General features: G+C 49.9%; 1 protein-coding gene across 3 annotated transcripts in view; it reads left to right on the top strand.

The window, feature by feature from the left end:
- Positions 1-26,778, top strand: part of LOC106583770 (inositol hexakisphosphate kinase 1) — a 75,474-nt gene that overhangs the window by 35,228 nt on the left and 13,468 nt on the right. For all 3 annotated transcript variants that reach the window (XM_082967718.1, XM_082967720.1, XM_082967719.1), the window contains exons 2-3: positions 7,263-7,723; positions 25,906-26,110. In XM_082967718.1, coding sequence (XP_082823844.1) covers positions 7,465-7,723; positions 25,906-26,110 — 464 coding nt within the window. In that variant the 5' untranslated portion in view covers positions 7,263-7,464. The remainder of the gene's footprint in view (positions 1-7,262; positions 7,724-25,905; positions 26,111-26,778) is intronic.

Genomic DNA, 26,778 nt, shown 5'->3' with positions numbered 1-26,778 from the left:
TGTTCTTCAGCTTGCAAGCCTCCCCCTTTTTCCTCCAAACATAACAATGGTCATTAAGGCCAAACAGTTCTATTTTTGTTTCATCAGACCAGAGGACATTTCTCCAAAAAGTACGATCTTTGCTCCCATGTGCAGTTGCAAACTGTAGTCTGGCTTTTTTATGGCGGTTTTGGAGAAGTGGCTTCTTCCTTGCTGAGCGGCCTTTCAGGTTATGTCGATATAGTACTCATTTTACTGTGGATATATATACTTTTGTACCTGTTTCCTCCAGCATCTTCACAAGGTCCTGCAGATGAATGTGGTTCCTTCAGGCGTTTGGAAATTGCTCCCATGGACGAACAGACTTGTGGAGGTCTACAGTTTTTTCTGAGGTTTTAGCTGATTTCTGTTGATTTCCCCATGATGTCAAGCAAAGAGGCACTGAGTTTGAAGGTAGGCCTTGAAATACATCCACAGGTACACCTCCAATTGACTCAAATGAAGTCAATTAGCCTATCAGAAGCTTCTAAAGCCATGACATCATTTTCTGGAATTTTCCAAGCTGTTTAAAGGCACAGTCAACTTAGTGTATGTAAACTTCTGACCCACTGGAATTGTGATACAGTGAATTATATGTGATATAATCTGTCTGTAAACAATTACTGGAAAAATTTGTTGTGTCATGCACAAAGTAGATGTCCTAACCGACTTGCCAAAAGTATAGTTTGTTAACAAGAAATTTGTGGAGTGGTTGAAAAACGAGATTTAATGACTCCAACCTAAGCTTATGTAAACTTCCGACTTCAACTGAACTATGTCTGTAGGGTCCCTACTGCCTGAACTTGTCCAATAAGAACAGTCATTTAAAAATATGTCTTCTGCTTTCATGCCTGGTGAGCATTCGGGACCTACTTTCCAACCAAGGGTGTAATGGAATCACTGTGATGTGTAGTCTCTGTTAACCCTTCTGAAGCAGACAGCCAGTGCTTGTTATCTCCTTCCTCAGCTGTTTGTGGCTCTGTCACAAATGGCATTCTGTTCCCTATATAGTTCACTACTTTTAACCAGACTACCCTGTTCAAAAGTAGTGCACAAAAAAAAAGGGAATAGGGTGCCATTTGGGATGTACCCAGTGGTCTACAACAAGACTGTCACGTGGTCACTTTCCACTTTCCTTTAGTATGTCTAGATTACCTGTCATAATCTCTGATCTACCAGGGTGGCCCTAGCTGTCATAATCTCTGATCTACCAGGGTGGCCCTAGCTGTCATAATCTCTGCTCTACCAGGGTGGCCCTAGCTGTCATAATCTCTGATCTACCAGGGTGGCCCTAGCTGTCATAATCTCTGATCTACCAGGGTGGCCCTAGCTGTCATAATCTCAGATCTTTTACGTATACATGTAGCTATGGCGATGGTTGTTTATAAGTACAGTGTGAATTGACTGTCAGGTGTCCTACATGGAGAAATGCATAGTGCTTTACTTATGGACCCTGGACCATGTAGCCTTGTACAGTTCTGTAAGTACTAAACTGGGTGGATCTATGTAAACTGACAGACGCTGTCAAGATCCATTTTTGGAATCCGTTTTTTGTCTGCATGCATGGAGAATAAGAATTTGTTCTTAACTGACTCACCTAGTTAAATAAAGGTTAAATAAAATATATATATATGTAGGCAGGATCCAGTTCTATAAGTAGAATGTATATCTCTGTAGTAGTATAATGTAAACTGACAGAAGCTGTCGGTGTCTATTTGTGGGCCGTGTTAAATCCTTCGCACTCTGACATTAGTCCTTTTAAATGTTGTAAATTTAGTTCAGACTTTCCCGCATTGCTGTCGCCGCTGCCGCTCGCCAAGGCTCACATGCCTTCAAGGTGATGCAAATTAAGCCGAAAGGGCCGAGGTCAAATCGGACAAAATGATGTCACTTGTTGTTGACCAGCCAGAGCCATAGATGGATAGACTGTAGGTTGGTAGACTTTAGAAAAGCAAAGCAATAACTAAATGTACTGAATACTGCTGAAAAGCATTTTATTTTTTATTTTTTAGAACCACTAGTCAGGAGGATACAGACAGCTCAGGAGGTATGCTTAGATAAGCAGAAAAATATATAAATATATATATATATAGAAACTGCATGCAGAGACATAAAAATAGTATCCACAAATTAATCTGACTCAGGGGAAGTAAAGGACCTCACTGCCAAAATCACGAAGTATCCATTTAAACCTTTTTGTACCCTTTATGTCTTAACTCTCAAAAGGTATAACAGAGCAGACCGTACTAAGACGGGAGTATCAATGAACATTATTGTGGAAAATGTATGTTCAGTTTGTCGCACCCGCGACCTTGCGATAACGCGTTCTGCCAGCATCATTTTAGCCACAGATTGATGTGCTAGCTGTCTAGTCTGTGTTTTTATAGATGTGCAAGGAACATAAAACTATGCATTTGTTTAAGGAATTGGCAACTCGTTCTCATTCGGAGAAATAAGCATCTTCTTTTTCAGGTAGGCCACTTGATTTCAACGTCTGTTGCCAGGTAGAATAGTTGAATACACAAGGTGCAATTTCTAAATGTGGTTGTTTGTCAGCAATTTTTCCTCTTTATGTCAGTCACTGACTGTCACTAAATTAACCCTGTTTTTAGGTTGGTTAAGTTAGTCTAGCGGCCAGCTACCCACCACACACACTGTACCCACCCACCCACCCATACACACTGTACCCACCACCCACCCGCACTGTACATACCCACCCATACTGTACCCCGCCACCCACCCACCCACCCACCCACCCACACTGTACCCTGCCACCCACCCACACTGTACCCCGCCCCCCACCCACCCACCTAATGTAGTTACATTAACATTAGAGGGTTATGCCTACTTTTCAAATATATTAGCTCACAACTCTTAGAACTGATAGTGGCAACAAAAAAAGTGCATCATAATGTCTTAACTATTTGCAATCCGTTGTCTTTTGGATGGTCTGTCAGCCTGTAGTAAAACATGGCTACATGCTCTTGTCTTGTTCTGTTAGACCAGCACTTTGTCATTCTGTCACTGCTATGGGCCAGTAGTTATCATCTCACTGCTATGGGCCAGTAGTTATCATCTCACTGCTATGGGCCAGTAGTTATCATCTCACTGCTATGGGCCAGTAGTTATCATCTCACTGCTATGGGCCAGTAGTTATTACCTCACTGCTATGGGCCAGTAGTCATTCTCTCACTGCTATAGGCCAGTAGTTATTACCTCACTGCTATGGGCCAGTAGTTATTACCTCACTGCTATGGGCCAGTCGTCATTCTCTCACTGCTATGGGCCAGTCGTCATTCTCTCACTGCTATGGGCCAGTCGTCATTCTCTCACTGCTATGGGCCAGTCGTCATTATCTCACTGCTATGGGCCAGTCGTCATTATCTCACTGCTATGGGCCAGTCGTCATTATCTCACTGCTATGGGCCAGTAGTCATTCTGTCACTGCTATGGGCCAGTAGTCATTCTGTCACTGCTATGGGCCAGTAGTCATTCTGTCACTGCTATGGGCCAGTAGTCATTCTGTCACTGCTATGGGCCAGTAGTCATTCTGTCACTGCTATGGGCCAGTAGTCATTCTGTCACTGCTGCTATGGGCCAGTAGTCATTCTGTCACTGCTGCTATGGGCCAGTAGTCATTCTGTCACTGCTGCTATGGGCCAGTAGTCATTCTGTCACTGCTGCTATGGGCCAGTAGTCATTCTGTCACTGCTGCTATGGGCCAGTAGTCATTCTGTCACTGCTGCTATGGGCCAGTAGTCATTCTGTCACTGCTGCTATGGGCCAGTAGTCATTCTGTCACTGCTGCTATGGGCCAGTAGTCATTCTGTCACTGCTGCTATGGGCCAGTAGTCATTCTGTCACTGCTGCTATGGGCCAGTAGTCATTCTGTCACTGCTGCTATGGGCCAGTAGTCATTCTGTCACTGCTGCTATGGGCCATTAGTCATTATGTCACTGCTGCTATGGGCCAGTAGTCATTCTGTCACTGCTGCTATGGGCCAGTAGTCATTATCTCACTGCTGCTATGGGCCAGTAGTCATTATCTCACTGCTGCTATGGGCCAGTAGACATTATCTCACTGCTGCTATGGGCCAGTAGACATTATCTCACTGCTGCTATGGGCCAGTAGACATTATCTCACTGCTGATATGGGCCAGTTGTCGTTATCGCACTGCTGATATGGGCCAGTTGTCGTTATCGCACTGCTGATATGGGCCAGTTGTCGTTATCTCACTGCTGATATGGGCCAGTTGTCGTTATCTCACTGTTATGGGCCAGTTTTCCCAGACTACGCCTCCTCGCCTACTCCTGTATCAAATTGTATTATTAACATACTTTGTAAACAACAAGGTGTAGACTAACAGTGATATTCTTACTTACAGGTTCTTCCCAACAATGCAGAGAGACAGAAAAGATAAATAATAAAAAGATAAAACGCATCATAATAAACAATAAGAGCAGCATTATGTGATGAGTCAAAAAAAAGTTTTCGCAGCAAGGGTCAATGCCAATATTCCGGGTAGCTATTGGCTAACTGTTTGGCTAACTGTTTGGCTAACTGTTTGGCTAACTGTTTGGCTAACTGTTTGGCTAACTGTTTGGCTAACTGTTTGGCTAACTGTTTGGCTAACTGTTTGGCTAACTGTTTGGCTAACTGTTTGGCTAACTGTTTGGCTAACTGTTTGGCTAACTGTTTGGCTAACTGTTTGGCTAACTGTTTGGCTAACTGTTTGGCTAACCGTTTGGCTAACCGTTTGGCAGTCTTAAGGCTTGTTCAGGGTCCTGTTGGTTCCAGACTTGGTGCACTGGTACTGCTTGCTGTGCAGTAGCAGAGAAAACACTATATGACTTGGGTGGCTAGTGTCTTTGAAATGTTTTGGGACTTCCTCTGACACCGCCTGGTATTAGAGGTGCTGGGTGGCAGGAAGCTCTGCCCCAGTGATGTACTGGGCCGTATGCACTACCCTCTGTAGCGCCTTGTGGTCAGATGCCGAGCAGTTGTCATACCAGGCGGTGATGCAGCCAGTCAAGATGCTCTCTGGAAATCAGACCCTATGTCGTTTTAACAATTGATTAGCCTATATTTGGAAAGCTTCTACTGTGGAATGGAAAAGGCATCACCTGTCTGTCAGATTAATAATCCAGTAGGTCGGTGAGTCAGGTGAGCTATCTGTTTGTTCTGTTACGTGGATAAGGAGTCTGATTGGCTTTCTGCAGATTAACCTACAGATCCATACATTTGTTTTCCGCTGGAAGACTTCGGTGTGTGTCTCTCTCTCTTAGCTTGGCCTATACTGAGACACTGCAGACTCCTTTGTCCTAACGTCGTTGTTTATCACGTCGATGTGATCTGACCCTGAATTCTACAACACTCCTGCTACTAAAGATCTGAGGAAAAGTATATCTGGAACGCGACTAACCCCCTACTTACAGAGGCTAGCTAAGCCTAGACCTACACTGAGACGTACATAATAATATGGGGCCAGTAACCGAAAGGTCGTGGGTTTGAATCCCGGTGCCGACAAGCTGAAAAAAAATCTGTCGCTGTGCCCTTGAGCAAGGAACTTAACCCTAATTGGGGGCACGGGACATTGGTGACCCTGGCCGTGACCCCACTCCCTACGCTTTTCTCAGGGAGAGTTGGGATACGCAAGAAAGACATTTCCATTAAAACACGTGTACAAGTGTGTAACAGGACAAATGTAAGCACCCCAGCATTATTATAGTTATATTTTACTAGGTAGTTGGACTTTATGAGGAAATATATTTTCCAGGACATGTGGCCTTGACGTGTGTGCTGTGCTTGTTGTTGTTGTTGGGGGGGAGATGTATGGCTGCGTTCCCAAATGGCCCCCTATTCCCTATATAGTGTCTTATGGGCTCTTGTCAAAGTAGTGCACTATATAGTGAATCAGTTAGGATGCATGCTGTCTGAGCCCTGGGATGGGAAATGCTGTTCTGCGTACGGCTACTTCACTCACTCAATTAACCCTTTCGCTCTCTATCTCTCTCCCGCTCTCTCTCTCTCCCTCTCCCGCTCTCTCCTCTCTCTCTCTCTCTCCCGCTCTCTCTCTCTCTCTCCCGCTCTCTCTCTCTCTCTCCCGCTCTCTCTCTCTCCTCTCTCTCTCTCTCTCTCTCTCTCTCTCTCCGCTCTCTCTCTCTCTCTCTCCCGCTCTCTCTCTCTCTCTCCCGCTCTCTCTCTCTCTCTCCCGCTCTCTCTCTCTCTCCCGCTCTCTCTCTCTCCCGCTCTCTCTCTCTCCCGCTCTCTCTCTCTCCCGCTCCCGCTCTCTCTCTCTCCCGCTCTCTCGCTCTCTCTCTCTCTCTCCCGCTCTCTCGCTCTCTCTCTCTCTCTCTCTCCCGCTCTCTCTCTCTCTCTCTCCCGCTCTCTCGCTCTCTCTCTCCCGCTCTCTCGCTCTCTCTCTCCCGCTCTCTCGCTCTCTCTCTCCCGCTCTCTCTCTCTCCGCTCTCTCGCTCTCTCTCTCCCGCTCTCTCGCTCTCTCTCTCCCGCTCTCTCGCTCTCTCTCTCCCGCTCTCTCGCTCTCTCTCTCCCGCTCTCTCGCTCTCTCTCTCCCGCTCTCTCGCTCTCTCCCCGCTCTCTCGCTCTCTCCCGCTCTCTCTCGCTCTCTCCCGCTCTCTCTCTCTCTCTCCCGCTCTCTCTCTCTCTCTCCCGCTCTCTCTCTCTCTCTCCCGCTCTCTCTCTCTCTCTCCCGCTCTCTCTCTCTCTCTCCCGCTCTCTCTCTCTCTCTCCCGCTCTCTCTCTCTCTCTCCCGCTCTCTCTCTCTCTCTCCCGCTCTCTCTCTCTCTCTCCCGCTCTCTCTCTCTCTCCCGCTCCCTCTCTCTCTCTCTCTCTCCCGCTCTCTCTCTCTCTCCCCGCTCTCTCTCTCTCTCCCGCTCTCCTCTCTCTCTCCCGCTCTCTCTCTCTCTCCCGCTCTCTCTCTCGCTCCCGCTCTCTCTCCCGCTCTCTCTCCCTCTCTCTCTCTCTCTCTCTCTCCCGCTCTCTCTCTCTCTCTCTCTCTCCCGCTCTCTCTCTCTCTCTCTCTCTCCCGCTCTCTCTCTCTCTCTCTCTCCCGCTCTCTCTCTCTCGCTCGCTCGCTCGCTCTCTCGCGCTCTCTCGTGAGTGATAAATGTTAACGATCCCAAATGTGTTTAAACGTCACACCCCTAATAAGGCCTGAATAATGAACAATTCTGACTGACGTTGTTCTCTTTCATTCTTTCCCCACCCTGACTCCCATCTCTCAGGTGGCTGTCGAAGGTGTGACTTCATCGCCCGGTGCTCTTCATCGAGGAGCCGGGATCTGATTGGTCCCTTTGGGTTGCGGCTGGCGGGCTGGCTCCTCCCCCTCCCGGAGGCAGCGTGCGTTCCCAGCTGCCTCCCTGCACCCCGCGCTCGCCCGGCCTGCTCGCCCATGCCCCCGCCACCCCCGCCAGGCCCTCCAACGCCATGTGCCTTCCCCACACCATGGAAGCAGCAACGGGGAAGCACGGAGCGAGCCAGGCAGGGTTAGGCCTAGGGGGGCTGGGCCAGGGGGGACGGGGGTGTGGGGGGGTACCACTAGAGCCCTTCGTACACCAGGTGGGCGGGCACACCAGTATGATGCGTTACGACGACCACACTGTGTGTAAACCCCTCATCAGCCGGGAGCAACGCTTCTACGAGTCGCTGCCTCCTGAGATGAAGGAGTTTACACCAGAATATAAAGGTAAGAGGAGGAACACACACACACACACACACACACACACACACACACACCTCAGAACCAAGCACTGGTAGTGTAATGTTACCTGACATGCTCTTAGTTAAACACACGCCGTTCATCCATCCATCCATCCATCTGTTCATCCATCCATTCATCCATCCATCCATCTGTTCATCCATCCATCTGTTCATCCATCTGTTCATCCATCCATCTGTTCATCCATCCATCTGTTCATCCATCCATCTGTTCATCCATCCATCTGTTCATCCATTCATCTGTTCATCCATCTGTTCATCCATTCATCTGTTCATCCATCTGTTCATCCGTTCATCTGTTCATCTGTTCATCCATTCATCTGTTCATCCATTCATCTGTTCATCCATTCATCTGTTCATCCATCCATCTGTTCATCCATCCATCTGTTCATCCATCTGATCATCCATCTGATCATCCATTCGTCCATCCATTCATCCGTCCGTCCATTCATTCATCCATCCATTCGTTCATCCATCTATCCATCTGTTCATCCATCCGTTCATCCGTTCATTCATCCATCCATCCATCTGTTAATCCATCCATCTGTTCATCCATCCATCTGTTCATCCATCCATCTGTTTATCTGTTCATCCATCCATCTGTTCATCCATCCATCTGTTCATCCATTCATTCATTCTGACCCAGTACAAAAGGTGGGAGGAATGTTCCAATGTCAAATGAATGTCCCACTGTTTGGATGATGAAAGTGACTTGAGAGAGAGAGAACCGGAGCGTCCCTGCGTAGTGCCATGAAAAGCACTGTGCTTCATCACACGCTGACAGAGGTGCAACAGTTCAGGGAGTGCTCACGTGTTGTGCCACGCAAAACGGCCAAAATCACACTGGCATAGGTATTACAGTCAGATGGCATCACTCCTGCCCCTCCTAGGGTCCCTCCCGCTCCTGCCCCTCCTAGGGTCCCTCCCACTCCTGCCCCTCCTAGGGTCCCTCCGCTCCTGCCCCTCCTAGGGTCCCTCCGCTCCTGCCCCTCCTAGGGTCCCTCCGCTCCTGCCCCTCCTAGGGTCCCTCCGCTCCTGCCCTTCCATTCCTACCCTTCCTAGGGTCCCTCCACTCCTACCCCTCCACTCCTACCCTTCAATTCCTACCCTTCCTAGGGTCCCTCCATTCCTACCCTTCCTAGGGTCCCTCCATTCCTACCCTTCCTAGGGTCCCTCCATTCCTACCCTTCCTAGGGTCCCTACATTCCTACCCTTCCATTTCTACCCTTCCTAGGGTCCCTCCATTTCTACCCTTCCTAGGGTCCCTCCATTCCTACCCTTCCTAGGGTCCCTCCATTCCTACTCCTCCTAGGGTCCCTCTACTCCTACTCCTCCTAGGGTCCCTCTACTCCTAGGGTCCCTCCGCTCCTACCCCTCCTAGGGTCCCTCCGCTCCTACCCCTCCTAGGGTCCCTCCGCTCCTACCCCTCCTAGGGTCCCTCCGCTCCTACCCCTCCTAGGGTCCCTCCGCTCCTACCCCTCCTAGGGTCCCTCCATTCCTACCCTTCCTAGGGTCCCTCCACTCCTACCCTTCCATTCCTGCCCCTCCTAGGGTCCCTCCACTCCTACCCCTAGGGTCCCTCCACTACTACTCCTAGGGTCCCTCCACTCCTACTCCTAGGGTCCCTCCACTCCTAGGGTCCCTCTACTCCTAGGGTCCCTCTACTCCTAGGGTCCCTCTACTCCTAGGGTCCCTCTACTCCTAGGGTCCCTCCACTCCTACTCCTCCTAGGGTCCCTCACACCCTCAGTGCAGGCGGAAACGTTGCGGACAGAAGACAATGAGGTCTGATTCTTAACCAACATTGTCCCTGAGGGTGTTCTCTTGGAAGTGTCACACAGACAGCCTAGTTTCCTGTCCTCGTCACCCACTCAGAGGCTTTCCCCTGCAGCCTTCAGAGAGAGAGAGACCCTGTGGACCTTGACGCATACTGTCACTAAGTCTCCTGGGAAAAACACTGTTTGTCACACCCTGCCAAAAGTAGGACAGACCAGGAGTTCTCATAGGCTTTGATCTGATTCTCCTGTTGTCACTGTGTGGGTGTGGCCTTTTCTTGGCATGTCTGACAGTACACAGAGTTCTCTATCTGAGAGAGGAAACAGGATGTTATAACTAGAATATCAGACATTAACATTAGCCAGGCTGTCTATATATCTACCAGAAGACGGCTAACTAGAACAAAACAGGACCATGTGATTCTTTGGGATATTCACAAAATGAATCCATAGACTTGGAGCAGGGATTGTTGTTGAGATAGATAGATAGATAGATAGATAGATAGATAGATAGATATAGATACTACATTTTGTATGTTGAAGCATAATTGATGAAAGGTTGCATATTACATTTTGGGCTTACCCAGGCTTCCTTTAAGACTCCATAATGTTTAATCTGTAGGTGCTACAAAGCAGACGTTTGTGTCATAAGAAGCTTTACCGTTTTGCTCTGTAATAATGAGTAGTATTGTGATTTTGAATATTGAAAATATACCATCTTTGATTTGGCTAATCTTTCAGTATATTGTTGAACGTAATATACTGTACGTGCATGTGGGACTAACTTATGAGGATATTTTTCTTCATGTTTCTAAATCCTGAGTAAATCCCAGTGTTATAACGCATGTAGAGCAGCATGCCTGTCTCCCCAGCCATCTGTGTTTGGGATGTTGGGATGGCATCATTAGGTCTAATCAATCATATTGAGTTAGACAGCTAATAAAAGCACTGCAGTGGAAAGATGTGGCGCTGGCTGTGGCGCTGGCTGTGGCGCTGGCTGTGGCGCTGGATGTGGCGCTGGCTGTGGTCTGGCTGTGGTGCTGGATGTGGTCTGGCTCTGGTCTGGATGTGGTCTGTGGTGCTGGCTCTGGTCTGGCTGTGGTCTGTGGTGCTGGCTGTGGTGCTGGCTGTGGTGCTGGCTGTGGTGCTGGCTGTGGTGCTGGCTGTGGTGCTGGCTGTGGTGCTGGCTGTGGTCTGTGGTGCTGGCTGTGGTGCTGGCTGTGGTGCTGGCTCTGGTCTGACTCTGGTCTGACTGTGGTCTGTCTCTGGTGCTGGCTCTGGTCTGTCTCTGGTCTGTGGTGCTGGCTCTGGTCTGGCTGTGGTCTGTGGTGCTGGCTCTTGTCTGGCTGTGGTCTGTGGTGCTGGCTCTGGTCTGGCTGTTGGCTGTGGTCTGTGGTGCTGGCTGTGGTGCTGGCTGTGGTGCTGGCTGTGGTGCTGGCTCTGGTCTGGCTGTGGTGCTGGCTCTGGTCTGGCTGTGGTGCTGGCTCTGGTCTGGCTGTGGTCTGTGGTGCTGGCTGTGGTGCTGGCTGTGGTGCTGGCTGTGGTGCTGGCTGTGGTGCTGGCTCTGGTCTGACTCTGGTCTGACTGTGGTCTGTCTCTGGTGCTGGCTCTGGTCTGTCTCTGGTCTGTGGTGCTGGCTCTGGTCTGGCTGTGGTCTGTGGTGCTGGCTCTTGTCTGGCTGTGGTCTGTGGTGCTGGCTCTGGTCTGTCTGTTGGCTGTGGTCTGTGGTGCTGGCTGTGGTCTGTGGTGCTGGCTCTGGTCTGGCTGTGGTCTGTGGTGCTAGCTGTGGTCTGTGGTGCTGGCTGTGGTCTGTGGTGCTGGCTGTGGTCTGGCTGTGGTGCTGGCTGTGGTGCTGGCTGTGGTGCTGGCTGTGGTCTGGCTGTGGTGCTGGCTCTGGTCTGGCTGTGGTGCTGGCTCTGGTCTGGCTGTGGTCTGTGGTGCTGGCTGTGGTGCTGGCTGTGGTGCTGGCTGTGGTGCTGGCTGTGGTGCTGGCTCTGGTCTGGCTGTGGTGCTGGCTCTGGTCTGGCTGTGGTGCTGGCTCTGGTCTGGCTGTGGTGCTGGCTCTGGTCTGGCTGTGGTCTGTGGTGCTGGCTGTGGTGCTGGCTGTGGTGCTGGCTGTGGTCTGGCTGTGGTGCTGGCTGTGGTGCTGGCTGTGGTGCTCTGGTCTGGCTGTGGTGCTGGCTCTGGTCTGGCTGTGGTGCTGGCTCTGGTCTGGCTGTGGTGCTGGCTCTGGTCTGGCTGTGGTGCTGGCTCTGGTCTGGCTGTGGTCTGTGGTGCTGGCTGTGGTCTGTGGTGCTGGCTCTGGTCTGGCTGTGGTCTGTGGTGCTGGCTGTGGTCTGTGGTGCTGGCTGTGGTCTGGCTGTGGTGCTGGCTGTGGTGCTGGCTGTGGTGCTGGCTCTGGTGCTGGCTCTGGTCTGGCTGTGGTGCTGGCTCTGGTCTGGCTGTGGTCTGTGGTGCTGGCTGTGGTGCTGGCTGTGGTGCTGGCTGTGGTGCTGGCTGTGGTGCTGGCTCTGGTCTGGCTGTGGTGCTGGCTCTGGTCTGGCTGTGGTGCTGGCTGTGGTCTGTGGTGCTGGCTGTGGTGCTGGCTGTGGTCTGGCTGTGGTGCTGGCTGTGGTGCTGGCTGTGGTGCTCTGGTCTGGCTGTGGTGCTGGCTCTGGTCTGGCTGTGGTGCTGGCTCTGGTCTGCCTGTGGTGCTGGCTCTGGTCTGGCTCTGGTGTGGTGCTGGCTCTGGTCTGGCTCTGGTCTGGATGTGGTCTGTGGTGCTGGCTGTGGTCTGTGGTGCTGGCTCTGGTCTGGCTCTGGTCTGGTGTTGGCTCTGGGGGGGAAGGCAGGGGTACCGTGTGTGTGGTCATGCACTGACTGACTGACGAGACGAGTCACTCACTCTAACTCTCATCACTGTCTGGCAGGGCCCTGAAATCCTAGGAAAGGAAACCTAAAAAATCCTTTGGTTAACTTGTCCCAATGCGAAACCATTGACCACATTGCATGATTTATGAATGGGAAAGGGATATAGGAGATTGACTTTATTCAGCCAGTTTAGACACCTTTTATAAACTAGTCAACACCTGCTGTTCAGTTGTCGTGAAACACAAGAAAAATAAAATAAATGAATGTGCCAGAAAACAATAATTAGTTTAAGTGGATTTCAACTCATTGTTATTACATTACATGGGATGTGCAAATTCACCAGCATCATGCTCTCTCTCTCCGTGTAAAGAAATTAGACTGCAACCAAACACAGCGCACACAATTTGTACCTGGAGGCAGGACAGCAGACTGCGTTTATCTGTCATCGCTCACTTTGTGACTGACAGACACCTATCCTATCAATAATATGCATATCAGGGCTTGACATTCACATTTTTTTGCCACTTCTCCTTTGGACAAGTAGGACAGATTTTTTATTTATTTTTTTACTTGTCCGAAAGCTCAAGTCACTTGTCCCCTAAAAAATAAAGGTCTGTTAACACCATGGGCCAAAAAGGTGACTGAAAATTGTGTTGTATGACGCAAGAAACCACATCACAAAATAACCTATATTATGATCACTGTTATTGACATTAGAAGTCTGCTGGTCTCTGATCCCATGTATTATACACCATCTCCTGCCGTTGAAGCCTTCAGCAAGGCACTTAACACCCACAGAGTAAAATACTGCGTAAGACGTGGTCCATCAACCCTCCTACATCTGCTGACACCATAAGCTGACAGAGACTCAGCTTATTAAGGTCCTATTGAACAGCTGTTTTTTTTACAATGTGGAGGTGTTAGAGCAGGACTGGAGTAAAAGCTATCCAGGAGGATGGTTGGTTATCCTGCCCACCCAGTATCTCTCCAGGAGGATGGTTGGCCATCCTGCCCACCCAGTATTTCTCCAGGAGGATGGTTGGCCATCCTGCCCACCCAGTATCTCTCCAGGAGGATGGTTGGCCATCCTGCCCACCCAGTATCTCTCCAGGAGGATGGTTGGCCATCCTGCCCACCCAGTATCTCTCCAGGAGGATGGTTGGCCATCCTGCTCACCCAGTATCTCTCCAGGAGGATGGTTGGCCATCCTGCCCACCCAGTATCTCTCCAGGAGGATGGTTGGCCGTCCTGCCCACCCAGTATCTCTCCAGGAGGATGGTTGGCCGTCCTGCCCACCCAGTATCTCTCAAAGGAGGATGGTTGGCCATCCTGCCCACCCAGTATCTCTCCAGGAGGATGGTTGGCCATCCTGCCCACCCAGTATCTCTCCAGGAGGATGGTTGGCCATCCTGCCCACCCAGTATCTCTCCAGGAGGATGGTTGGCCATCCTGCCCACCCAGTATCTCTCCAGGAGGATGGTTGGCCGTCCTGCCCACCCAGTATTTCTCCAGGAGGATGGTTGGCCGTCCTGCCCACCCAGTATCTCTCCAGGAGGATGGTTGGCCGTCCTGCCCACCCAGTATCTCTCCAGGAGGATGGTTGGCCGTCCTGCCCACCCAGTATCTCTCCAAGAGGATGGTTGGCCGTCCTGCAACAATGCAATTAAAAGCAAATAGTTTTTGTCTTTAATAAAATAATTCCCCCCATTCAATGAACCATGGATCAAATGACTAAGGTGGGCGAGGTAGCGAACTAAGATATTTATCTATTTGTAAGGTAAAAAATATTCCCTGTTCAGGGGAGATCTTGACCGTATAGGAGTTACTTATTAATTAGGCTTTGTCAGAATGACCATGGCCAGTTTGGAATAGAGAAGAATCCTAGCCAATTATGAGCGCTTGAGAACTGGTTGTACGACTGGAGAATGCACCATTGGTTTCATTAACTGTGCACCTGTACCTGGCCATTTACACTTATTCACATGTTATTTTAGGACATGGCACATGACATTGACCTTTAATACACACTAAATAGTTAACTAGCGAGAAACAGCCAAACTACACAATATGTTTGGAATTGGCTTTCTAGTTAGTCTGTTGTGTTTTTCATTATTTTACCTGCTGTGTAATATCTCTCTCCTCTGGCTATGGGCCACAGGCACACACAGGTGATGCACACAACATCACTTTCCCAGGATTTTCATTGCTGACCAAAAATGAGCCATAACTGGACAAATAACTCACTAACTAGCAATGAATTTCAACAAATATGCTTTCTTTGATTTCCCCCCCCCCCCCACCCCCCCCCAAAAAAATGGCGTGATTTGAAAAACTGCTTGTGCCTATCAATGCAGGTCTACAATAATTCTACTCTGAGATTGGGAGGACAGTGTGTAAAACATTACATCTGGAGGACCCTGATCCAATTCTGATGGGACTGGCCTAATTGTTTTTTTTACTTTTTTTTTTACTTAACTTAAATCTATATTCGTCTTGTCTAACAATTTTTTTTCTACTTCCCCCGGGCAATCAGACTAGCGAATTTAAACTTTTAAATGAAAAGTAACCTAGTTAATATGAAGTGGAAAAGTAGCTGTCTGAAAATGAGTCTAACCGGCTGATGAGGTAACTGACGGTGCTAATGGAAAACACTGTCAACGTGGTCCTATTGAGTTAGGGCATCGTGGTCCTGTTGAGTTAGGTCCACGTGGTCCTCCTGCTGAGTTAGGGCATCGTGGTCCTCCTGTTGAGTTAGGTCCACGTGGTCCTCCTGTTGAGTTAGGTCCACGTGGTCCTCCTGTTGAGTTAGGTCCACGTGGTCCTCCTGTTGAGTTAGGGCATCGTGGTCCTCCTGTTGAGTTAGGGCATCGTGGTCCTCCTGTTGAGTTAGGTCCACGTGGTCCTCCTGCTGAGTTAGGGCATCGTGGTCCTCCTGCTGAGTTAGGGCATCGTGGTCCTCCTGCTGAGTTAGGGCATCGTGGTCCTCCTGTTGAGTTAGGGCATCGTGGTCCTCCTGTTGAGTTAGGTCCACGTGGTCCTGTTGAGTTAGGGCATCGTGGTCCTGTTGAGTTAGGGCATCGTGGTCCTCCTGTTGAGTTAGGTCCACGTGGTCCTCCTGTTGAGTTAGGGCATCGTGGTCCTCCTGTTGAGTTAGGGCATCGTGGTCCTCCTGTTGAGTTAGGGCATCGTGGTCCTCCTGTTGAGTTAGGTCCACGTGGTCCTCCTGCTGAGTTAGGGCATCGTGGTCCTCCTGTTGAGTTAGGTCCACGTGGTCCTGTTGAGTTAGGGCATCGTGGTCCTCCTGTTGAGTTAGGTCCACGTGGTCCTCCTGTTGAGTTAGGGCATCGTGGTCCTCCTGTTGAGTTAGGGCATCGTGGTCCTCCTGTTGAGTTAGGTCCACGTGGTCCTCCTGTTGAGTTAGGGCATCGTGGTCCTCCTGTTGAGTTAGGTCCACGTGGTCCTCCTGTTGAGTTAGGTCCACGTGGTCCTCCTGTTGAGTTAGGTCCACGTGGTCCTCCTGTTGAGTTAGGTCCACGTGGTCCTCCTGTTGAGTTAGGGCATCGTGGTCCTCCTGTTGAGTTAGGTCCACGTGGTCCTCCTGTTGAGTTAGGGCATCGTGGTCCTCCTGTTGAGTTAGGGCATCGTGGTCCTCCTGTTGAGTTAGGTCCACGTGGTCCTCCTGCTGAGTTAGGGCATCGTGGTCCTCCTGTTGAGTTAGGTCCACGTGGTCCTCCTGCTGAGTTAGGGCATCGTGGTCCTCCTGTTGAGTTAGGGCATCGTGGTCCTCCTGTTGAGTTAGGTCCACGTGGTCCTCCTGCTGAGTTAGGTCCACGTGGTCCTCCTGTTGAGTTAGGGCATCGTGGTCCTCCTGTTGAGTTAGGTCCACGTGGTCCTCCTGTTGAGTTAGGTCCACGTGGTCCTCCTGCTGAGTTAGGGCATCGTGGTCCTCCTGTTGAGTTAGGTCCACGTGGTCCTCCTGCTGAGTTAGGGCATCGTGGTCCTCCTGTTGAGTTAGGTCCACGTGGTCCTCCTGTTGAGTTAGGTCCACGTGGTCCTCCTGCTGAGTTAGGGCATCGTGGTCCTCCTGCTGAGTTAGGTCCACGTGGTCCTCCTGTTGAGTTAGGTCCACGTGGTCCTCCTGTTGAGTTAGGTCCGCGTGGTCCTCCTGTTGAGTTAGGGCATCGTGGTCCTGTTGAGTTAGGGCATCGTGGTCCTCCTGTTGAGTTAGGTCCACGTGGTCCTCCTGTTGAGTTAGGTCCACGTGGTCCTCCTGTTGAGTTAGGTCCACGTGGTCCTCCTGTTGAGTTAGGTCTACGTGGTCCTCCTGTTGAGTTAGGGCATCGTGGTCCTCCTGTTGAGTTAGGGCATCGTGGTCCTCCTGTTGAGTTAGGGCATCGTGGTCCTCCTGTTGAGTTAGGTCCGCGTGGTCCTCCTGTTGAGTTAGGGCATCGTGGTCCTCCTGTTGAGTTAGGGCATCGTGGTCCTCCTGTTGAGTTAGGGCATCGTGGTCCTCCTGTTGAGTTAGGTCCACGTGGTCCTCCTGTTGAGTTAGGTCCACGTGGTCCTCCTGTTGAGTTAGGTCCACGTGGTCCTCCTGTTGAGTTAGGTCCACGTGGTCCTCCTGTTGAGTTAGGGCATCGTGGTCCTCCTGTTGAGTTAGGTCCACGTGGTCCTCCTGTTGAGTTAGGGCATCGTGGTCCTCCTGCTGAGTTAGGTCCACGTGGTCCTCCTGTTGAGTTAGGTCCACGTGGTCCTCCTGTTGAGTTAGGTCCACGTGGTCCTCCTGTTGAGTTAGGGCATCGTGGTCCTCCTGTTGAGTTAGGGCATCGTGGTCCTCCTGCTGAGTTAGGGCATCGTGGTCCTCCTGCTGAGTTAGGTCCACGTGGTCCTCCTGTTGAGTTAGGGCATCGTGGTCCTCCTGCTGAGTTAGGTCCACGTGGACCTCCTGTTGAGTTAGGGCATCGTGGTCCTCCTGTTGAGTTAGGGCATCGTGGTCCTCCTGCTGAGTTAGGGCATCGTGGTCCTCCTGCTGAGTTAGGTCCACGTGGTCCTCCTGTTGAGTTAGGTCCACGTGGTCCTGTTGAGTGCTCTTGTCTGCATTAAAACCAAATATCCATCCAGGTTGGATTTGAGAGCAGAGATGAGGTGTGCGCTATCGACCACACCCCCTGACATGCGTCAAGCACACCCATCTCATTAGTGGAGGTGAGATAAGATGCATTGTCAGACTCATTTTCAATTGACTGTCACAGCCCAACATTTTAAAGTATGTGATGGTGAGTTGAGAAGACAATCAGAAATACTGTTAGAATGTTTTACAATTGACTGCCATAGCCCCAAATACAAAGTAAACAATGGCCGTTAACTACAGTGCATTTGGAAACGTTACAGCCTCAATCTACACATGATACCCCATAATGATGACGCAAAACCAGGTTTTTAGAATTTTTTGCATATTTATAAAAATAAAAACGACTGAAATCTCACATTTACGTAAGTATTCAGACCCTTTACTCAGTACTTTGTTGAAGCATCTTTGGCAGCGATTACAGTCTGGAGTCTTCTTGACTATGACGCCACAAGCTTGGCACATTTGTATTTGGGGAGTTTCTCCCATTCTTCTCTGCAGATTCTCTCAAGCTCTGTCAGGTTGGATGGGGAGCATCGCTGCACAGCTATTTTCAGGTCTCTCCAGAGATGTTTGATCGGGTTCAAGTCCGGGCTCTGATTGGGCAACAAGGACATTCAGAGACTTGTCCCGAAGCCACTCCTGCGTTTTCTTGGCTGCGTGATTAGGGCCGTTGTCCTTTTGGAAGGTGAACCTTCGCCCCAGTCTGAGATCCTGAGTGCTCTGGAGCAGATTTTCATCAAGGATCTCTCAGTACTTTGCTCCATTCATCTTTCCCTCGATCCTGATTAGTCTCCCAGTCAATGCCACTGAAAACATCCCTACAGCATGATGCTGCCACCTCCATGCTTTACCGTAGGGATGTTGCAAGGTTTCCTCCAGACGTGATGCTTAGCATTCAGGCCAAAGAATTCAATCTTAGTTTCATCAGACCATAGAATCTTCTTTTTCATGGTCTGAGAGTCTTCAGGTGCCTTTTGGCAAACTACAAGCTGGCTGTCATGTGCCTTTCACTGAGAAGTGGCTTCCGTTTGGCCACTCTACCATAAAGGCCTGATTGGTGGAGTGCTGCAGAGATGGTTGTCCTTCTGGAAGGTTCTCCCATGTCCACAGAGGAACTCTGGTGCTTTGAGTGACCATCGGGTTCTTGGACACCTCCCTGACCAAGGCCCTTCTCCCCCGATTGCTCAGTTTGGCCGGGCGGCCAGCTCTAGGAAGAGTCTTGGTTGCTCCAAACTTCCATTTAAGAATGATGGAGGCCACTGTGTTCTTGGGGACCTTCAATGCTGCAGACATTTTTTGGTACCCTTCCCCAGATCTGTGCCTCGACACAATCCTGTCTCGGAGCTCTACGGACAATTCCTTCAACCTCATGGCTTGGCTTTTGCTCTAACATGCACTGTCAACTGTGGGACATTAAATAGACAGGTGTGTGCCTTTCCAAATCATGTCCAATCAATTGAGTTTACTACAGGTACACTGCAATCAAGTTCTAGAAACATCTCAAAGGTGACCAATGAAAACAGAATGCATCTGAGCTCAATTTCGAGTCTCACAGCAAAGGGTCTGAATACTTATGTAAATAAGGTATTTCTGTTATCTTTCATAAACACTTGCTTTGTCATTATGGGGTATTGTGTGTAGATTGATGAGGGGAAAAGGAATCTATTGTAGAATAAGGCTGTAACGACATGAGGAAAAAGTGAAGGGGTCTGAATCCTTGACATAATTATTTTCACATGTTTGGAGTCGCGAGAATTTTCAGATATCAAAATGGGGTCGTGGGCCAAAAAAAGTATGGGAACCCCCTGTGTTGGATCAACATGGCCCTATGGGAACCCCCTGTGTTGGATCAACATGGCCTTATTCAGTGCTGCTGAGCTCAGTTAGCTGCTGTTGCATGAAAGAGAAGATGGGCCCATATTCATAAAAGGTCTCAAAATAGGTGTGCTGAACTGTGATCAGGTCCCATCTTGTCCATGTCATCTTGTTTGTTATGTGGTAGTGCTGAACTGTGATCAGGTCCCATCTTGTCCATGTCATCTTGTTTGTTATGTGGTAGTGCTGAACTGTGATCAGGTCCCATCTTGTCCATGTCATCTTGTTTGTTATGTGGTAGTGCTGAACTGGGATCAGGTCCCATCTTGTCCATGTCATCTTGTTTGTTATGTGGTAGTGCTGAACTGGAGGTCCCATCTTGTCCATGTCATCTTGTTTGTTATGTGGTAGTGCTGAACTGGGATCAGGTCCCATCTGTCCATGTCATCTTGTTTGTTATGTTGTAAAAGGTGAAGATTTTTGAATATGTGCTCATGCCAGGGGCTCACCTGGGATTGAACCAGTCTGTGTGTAAGAGCTCTGAACACACACACACACACACACACACACACACACACACACACACACACACACACACACACACACACAGGCTGAATATTTAATGGTCATTAAACTGATCCCTGACAGAATTAGCTCTCTGTTTCAGGAGCACAGTTACACTGCAGTGCTCACATAATCACGTTTTCTGTTCCGCTCTCTGGCTGTGTCTCACTTACACACGTAGGCACACATGGTCCTCCCCTGACATCAGCTCTGTCTCCATTGGCTGGTGGTGTTGAGTCCTGGTCGGCTGGTGACATCATCTAGGAGGGATCTGAGAGTCTAAAGCCTTAGCTGCTGTCTATCTATCCATCATCCACCCATCATCTATCTATCCATCATCCACCCATCATCTATCCATCATCCATCTATCCATCATCCACCCATCATCTATCCATCATCCACCCATCATCTATCCATCATCCATCCACCCATCATCTATCTATCCATCATCCACCCATCATCTATCTATCCATCATCCATCCATCATCCACCCATCATCTATCTATCCATCCATCACCCATCTGTCTGTCTATCCATCCATCACCCATCTGTCTATCCATCCATCATCCATCTGTCTATCATCCATCACCCATCTGTCTATCCATCCATCACCCATCTGTCTATCCATCCATCACCCATCTGTCTATCCATCCATCATCCATCTGTCTATCCATCCATCACCCATCTGTCTATCCATCCATCACCCATCTGTCTATCCATCCATCTATCATCCATCCATCCGTCTATCCATCCATCATCCACCCATCATCTATCTATTCATCCATCATCCATCCGTCTTTCCATCATCCATCTGTCTTTCCATCCATCTATCCATTCATCCGTCATCCATCTGTCTATCCATCCATAATCCATCCGTCATCCATCATCCATCCGTCTATCCATCCCATCCATCCCATCCGTCTATCCATTCATTATCCATCCATCTGTCTATCCATCATCCATCATCATCCATCCATCATCCACCTATCCATCATCTATCCATCATCCATCCATCCATCATCCACCTATCCATCATCCACCTATCCATCATCCATCCATCCATCATCCACCTATCCATCATCCATCCATCCATCATCCACCTATCCATCATCCATCCATCCATCATCCACCTATCCATCATCCATCCATCCATCATCCACCTATCCATCATCCATCCATCCATCATCCACCTATCCATCATCCACCTATCCATCATCCACCTATCCATCATCCATCCATCATCCACCTATCCATCATCCACCTATCCATCATCCATCCATCATCCACCTATCCATCATCCACCTATCCATCATCCATCCATCATCCACCTATCCATCATCCATCCATCATCCACCTATCCATCATCCACCTATCCATCATCCATCCATCATCCACCTATCCATCATCCATCATCCATCCATCCATCATCCACCTATCTATCATCCATCATCCACCTATCCATCATCCACCTATCCATCATCCATCCATCATCCATCCATCATCCACCTATCCATCATCCATCCATCCATCATCCACCTATCCATCATCCATCCATCCATCATCCACCTATCCATCATCCATCCATCCATCATCCACCTATCCATCATCCATCCATCCATCATCCACCCATCCATCATCCATCCATCCATCATCCACCCATCCATCATCCATCCATCATCCATCATCCATCCATCCATCCATCCATCATCCACCTATCTATCATCCATCATCCATCATCCACCTATCTATCATCCATCATCCATCTATCTATCATCCATCATCCATCATCCATCCATCATCCATCATCCATCCATCATCCACCTATCTATCATCCATCCATCATCCATCTATCTATCATCCATCATCCATCCATCATCCATCCATCATCCATCATCCATCCATCATCCACCTATCTATCATCCATCCATCATCCACCTATCTATCATCCATCCATCATCCACCTATCTATCATCCATCCATCATCCACCTATCTATCATCCATCCATCATCCACCTATCTATCATCCATCCATCATCCACCTATCTATCATCCATCCATCATCCACCTATCTATCATCCATCCATCATCCACCTATCTATCATCCATCCATCATCCACCTATCTATCATCCATCCATCATCCACCTATCTATCATCCATCCATCATCCACCTATCTATCATCCATCCATCCTCCACCTATCTATCATCCATCCATCCTCCACCTATCTATCATCCATCCATCCTCCACCTATCTATCATCCATCCATCCTCCACCTATCTATCATCCATCCATCCATCCTCCACCTATCTATCATCCATCATCCACCTATCCATCATCCACCTATCCACCTATCCATCATCCATCCATCATCCATCCATCATCCACCTATCCATCATCCATCCATCCATCATCCACCTATCCATCATCCATCCATCATCCACCTATCCATCATCCATCCATCCATCATCCACCTATCCATCATCCACCCATCCATCATCCACCCATCCATCATCCATCCATCCATCCATCATCCACCCATCCATCATCCATCCATCATCCATCATCCATCCATCCATCCATCCATCATCCACCTATCTATCATCCATCATCCATCATCCACCTATCTATCATCCATCATCCATCTATCTATCATCCATCATCCATCATCCATCCATCATCCATCATCCATCCATCATCCACCTATCTATCATCCATCCATCATCCATCTATCTATCATCCATCCATCCATCCATCATCCATCCATCATCCATCCATCCATCCTCCACCTATCTATCATCCATCCATCCATCCTCCACCTATCTATCATCCATCCATCCATCCTCCACCTATCTATCATCCATCCATCATCCACCTATCTATCATCCATCCATCATCCACCTATCTATCATCCATCCATCATCCACCTATCTATCATCCATCCATCATCCACCTATCTATCATCCATCCATCCATCCACCTATCTATCATCCATCCATCCTCCACCTATCTATCATCCATCCATCCTCCACCTATCTATCATCCATCCATCCTCCCCACCTATCTATCATCCATCCATCCATCCTCCACCTATCTATCATCCATCCATCCATCCTCCACCTATCTATCATCCATCCATCCATCCTCCACCTATCTATCATCCATCCATCCATCCTCCACCTATCTATCATCCATCCATCCATCCTCCACCTATCTATCATCCATCCATCCATCCTCCACCTATCTATCATCCATCCATCCATCCTCCACCTATCTATCATCCATCCATCCATCCTCCACCTATCTATCATCCATCCATCCATCCTCCACCTATCTATCATCCATCCATCCATCCTCCACCTATCTATCATCCATCCATCCATCCTCCACCTATCTATCATCCATCCATCCATCCTCCACCTATCTATCATCCATCCATCCATCCTCCACCTATCTATCATCCATCCATCCATCCTCCACCTATCTATCATCCATCCATCCATCCTCCACCTATCTATCATCCATCCATCCATCCTCCACCTATCTATCATCCATCCATCCATCCTCCACCTATCTATCATCCATCCATCCATCCTCCACCTATCTATCATCCATCCATCCATCCTCCACCTATCTATCATCCATCCATCCATCCTCCACCTATCTATCATCCATCCATCCATCCTCCACCTATCTATCATCCATCCATCCATCCTCCACCTATCTATCATCCATCCATCCATCCTCCACCTATCTATCATCCACCCATCCATCCTCCACCTATCTATCATCCACCCATCCATCAATCCATCATCCATCCATCCACCCATCCATCATCCATCATCCACCTATCTATCATCCATCCATCATCCACCTATCTATCATCCATCTACCCATCCTCCACCTATCTATCATCCATCATCCATCCATCTATGCATCCAATCATCCATCTATGCATCCAATCATCCATCTATGCATTCTATCTATCAAGAGTCAGCAGGAGAGCAGAGGCTATCTAAAAGCATTTACCCATTGCTGCCTTTCCCCGTCCAACCTGATACTTCCCCACACCTGCCTCGCCCTGCCCCGCCCTGCCTCGCTCTACCCCGCCCTGCCTCGCCCTACCCCGCACTACCCAGCCCTGCCTCGCCCTACCCCGCCCTGCCTCGCCCTACCCCGCCATGCCTCGCCCTACCCCGGTCTGCCGTACCCCATCCTTCCCTACTCCCCCCCTAGCCTACCCCGGTCTGCCGTACCCCACCCTTCCCTACTCCCCCCCCTAGCCTACCCCGGTCTGCCGTACCCCACCCTTCCCTACTCCACCCCAACCCTACCCCGGTCTGCCGTACCCCACCCTTCCCTACTCCCCCCCTAGCCTACCCCGGTCTGCCGTACCCCACCCTTCCCTACTCCCCCCCCTAGCCTACCCCGGTCTGCCGTACCCCACCCTTCCCTACTCCCCCCCTAGCCTACCCCGGTCTGCCGTACCCCACCCTTCCCTACTCCACCCCAACCCTACCCCGGTCTGCCGTACCCCACCCTTCCCTACTCCCCCCCTAGCCTACCCCGGTCTGCCGTACCCCACCCTTCCCTACTCCCCCCCTAGCCTACCCCGGTCTGCCGTACCCCACCCTTCCCTACTCCCCCCCTAGCCTACCCCGGTCTGCCGTACCCCACCCTTCCCTACTCCCCCCCTAGCCTACCCCGGTCTGCCGTACCCCACCCTTCCCTACTCCCCCCCTAGCCTACCCCGGTCTGCCGTACCCCATCCTTCCCTACTCCACCCCAACCCTACCCCGGTCTGCCGTACCCCACCCTTCCCTACTCCACCCCAACCCTACCCCGGTCTGCCGTACCCCATCCTTCCCTGCCCTAGCTGTGTTTTTGTAGACCACGTGTTGGTAGAGTTTGTAAAACTGACAAGGCTACGTCTGAACTACAATTTAATAGAGACGTTTTTTGGGAAAGACTTTCCATCAACCAGAAGACTGTTTTCATTAGCATCATCGCTAACGGCTACACAAAGCGGTCGACGCTCGCACCCCACACCCACAGACGGGCTTCTCATTATCTCTTCAGAAAGTTTCAGGAAATGCCCCCACCCTACCTTTCCCTACCTCGCCCTCCTCTGTCTCTCTCTCTCTCTCTGAGTGGCTTGCATCATTTACCCACTCTGTCCCCACCTTGCCTGTCTCTCTCTACTGTAATCTTTCACCTAGACATTCTCTACCACTCTAGAATGAATCAAAGAGGAGATAGATGAGTCCTATTTCTGTCTCTCTCTCGCTCTCTCTCTCTGTGTGTGTCTCTGTCTCTCTGTCTCTCTGTCTCTCTCTCTCTCTCTGTCTCTCTCTGTCTCTCTCTGTCTCTCTGTGTCTCTCTCTGTGTCTCTCTCTGTGTCTCTCTCTGTGTCTCTCTCTGTGTCTCTCTGTCTGTCTCTCTGTCTGTCTCTCTCTGTGTCTCTCTGTCTGTCTGTCTCTCTCTCTCTCTGTCTCTCTCTCTGTCTCTCTCTCTGTCTCTCTCTCTCTCTGTCTCTCTCTCTCTCTGTCTCTCTCTCTCTCTGTCTCTCTCTCTCTCTGTCTCTCTCTCTGTCTCTCTCTCTCTCTCTCTGTCTCTGTCTCTGTCTCTGTCTCTCTCTGTCTCTGTGTGTGTCTCTACCTCTCCTGTTCCCTCTCAACCTCTCCCTAACCCTGACTGTTGTGACAGACTGCCTGGCCAGATGAGATGACATTCACCTCTATCTCCTATAAACCTGAACCCATATCGTTTCCCTTTCCCTGCTTATCTTACACACTTGGTGGTATTTTCCTCTAGTTTCAGGTTTCTGACAGCACATTATATCTCATCAGTCTTTCTCTTATTATCATCAAAATATTTCACACAGGCTTATTTTTATTCCGTACACATTTTAGATTTTCACCAGATTTTCCAATTTAATTTTTCAAAATTTAAACATTGTAGTATATACAGAAATATTTCAAATGTAATTGTGTAAATTACCCACCCAACCTCTTTCTAGGCATGGTTTTGGTGTGTTTTGAGGGGGATATTGACGGATACATCAACCTGGTGGCGTACCCGTACGTGGAGAGCGAGATCCTGGACCACGAGGACCTACCGGAGAGGGACCAACCCCGGAGGAAACACTCCCGACGCAGCCTCCACCGCTCCACCTCTGAGATCAAAGAGGAAAGGCTACCGCACGAGAGTGACAGCACTGAGAAGTGAGTAGGAACCAGTTGCTTGATTTGTTCATATGGGAATAATGTAGGTTGGCTAACTAAGTTGAATATGTTGTGATGCCCCTGGGTTTGTGTTTTGGTGGACTGCGTTAGTTGTTAACCTGTGTTCCTGTGTGTTGTTCAGGAGCTACACACAGAAGGGAGAGACATGTAGGACAGGCCCGCTGAGACGCCGTGTAGGACAGGCCCGCTGAGACGCCGTGTAGGACAGGCCCGCTGAGACGCCGTGTAGGACAGGCCCGCTGAGACGCCGTGTAGGACAGGCCCGCTGAGACGCCGTGTAGGACAGGCCCGCTGAGACGCCGTGTAGGACAGGCCCGCTGAGACGCCGTGTAGGACAGGCCCGCTGAGACGCCGTGTAGGACAGGCCCGCTGAGACGCCCTGTAGGACAGGCCCGCTGAGACGCCCTGTAGGACAGGCCCGCTGAGACGCCCTGTAGGACAGGCCCGCTGAGACGCCCTGTAGGACAGGCCCGCTGAGACGCCCTGTAGGACAGTCCCGCTGAGACGCCCTGTAGGACAGGCCGGCTGAGACGCCCTGTAGGACAGGCCGGCTGAGACGCCCTGTAGGACAGGCCGGCTGAGACGCCCTGTAGGACAGGCCCGCTGAGACGCCCTGTAGGACAGGCCGGCTGAGACGCCCTGTAGGA

The sequence above is a fragment of the Salmo salar genome, chromosome 22 (assembly GCF_965601325.2).
Source record: "Salmo salar chromosome 22, fSalSal1, whole genome shotgun sequence".
NCBI classification, from domain to species: domain Eukaryota; kingdom Metazoa; phylum Chordata; class Actinopteri; order Salmoniformes; family Salmonidae; genus Salmo; species Salmo salar.
The sequence above is the reverse complement of the archived record's forward strand: the minus strand, read 5'-3'. Positions and strand labels throughout refer to the sequence as shown.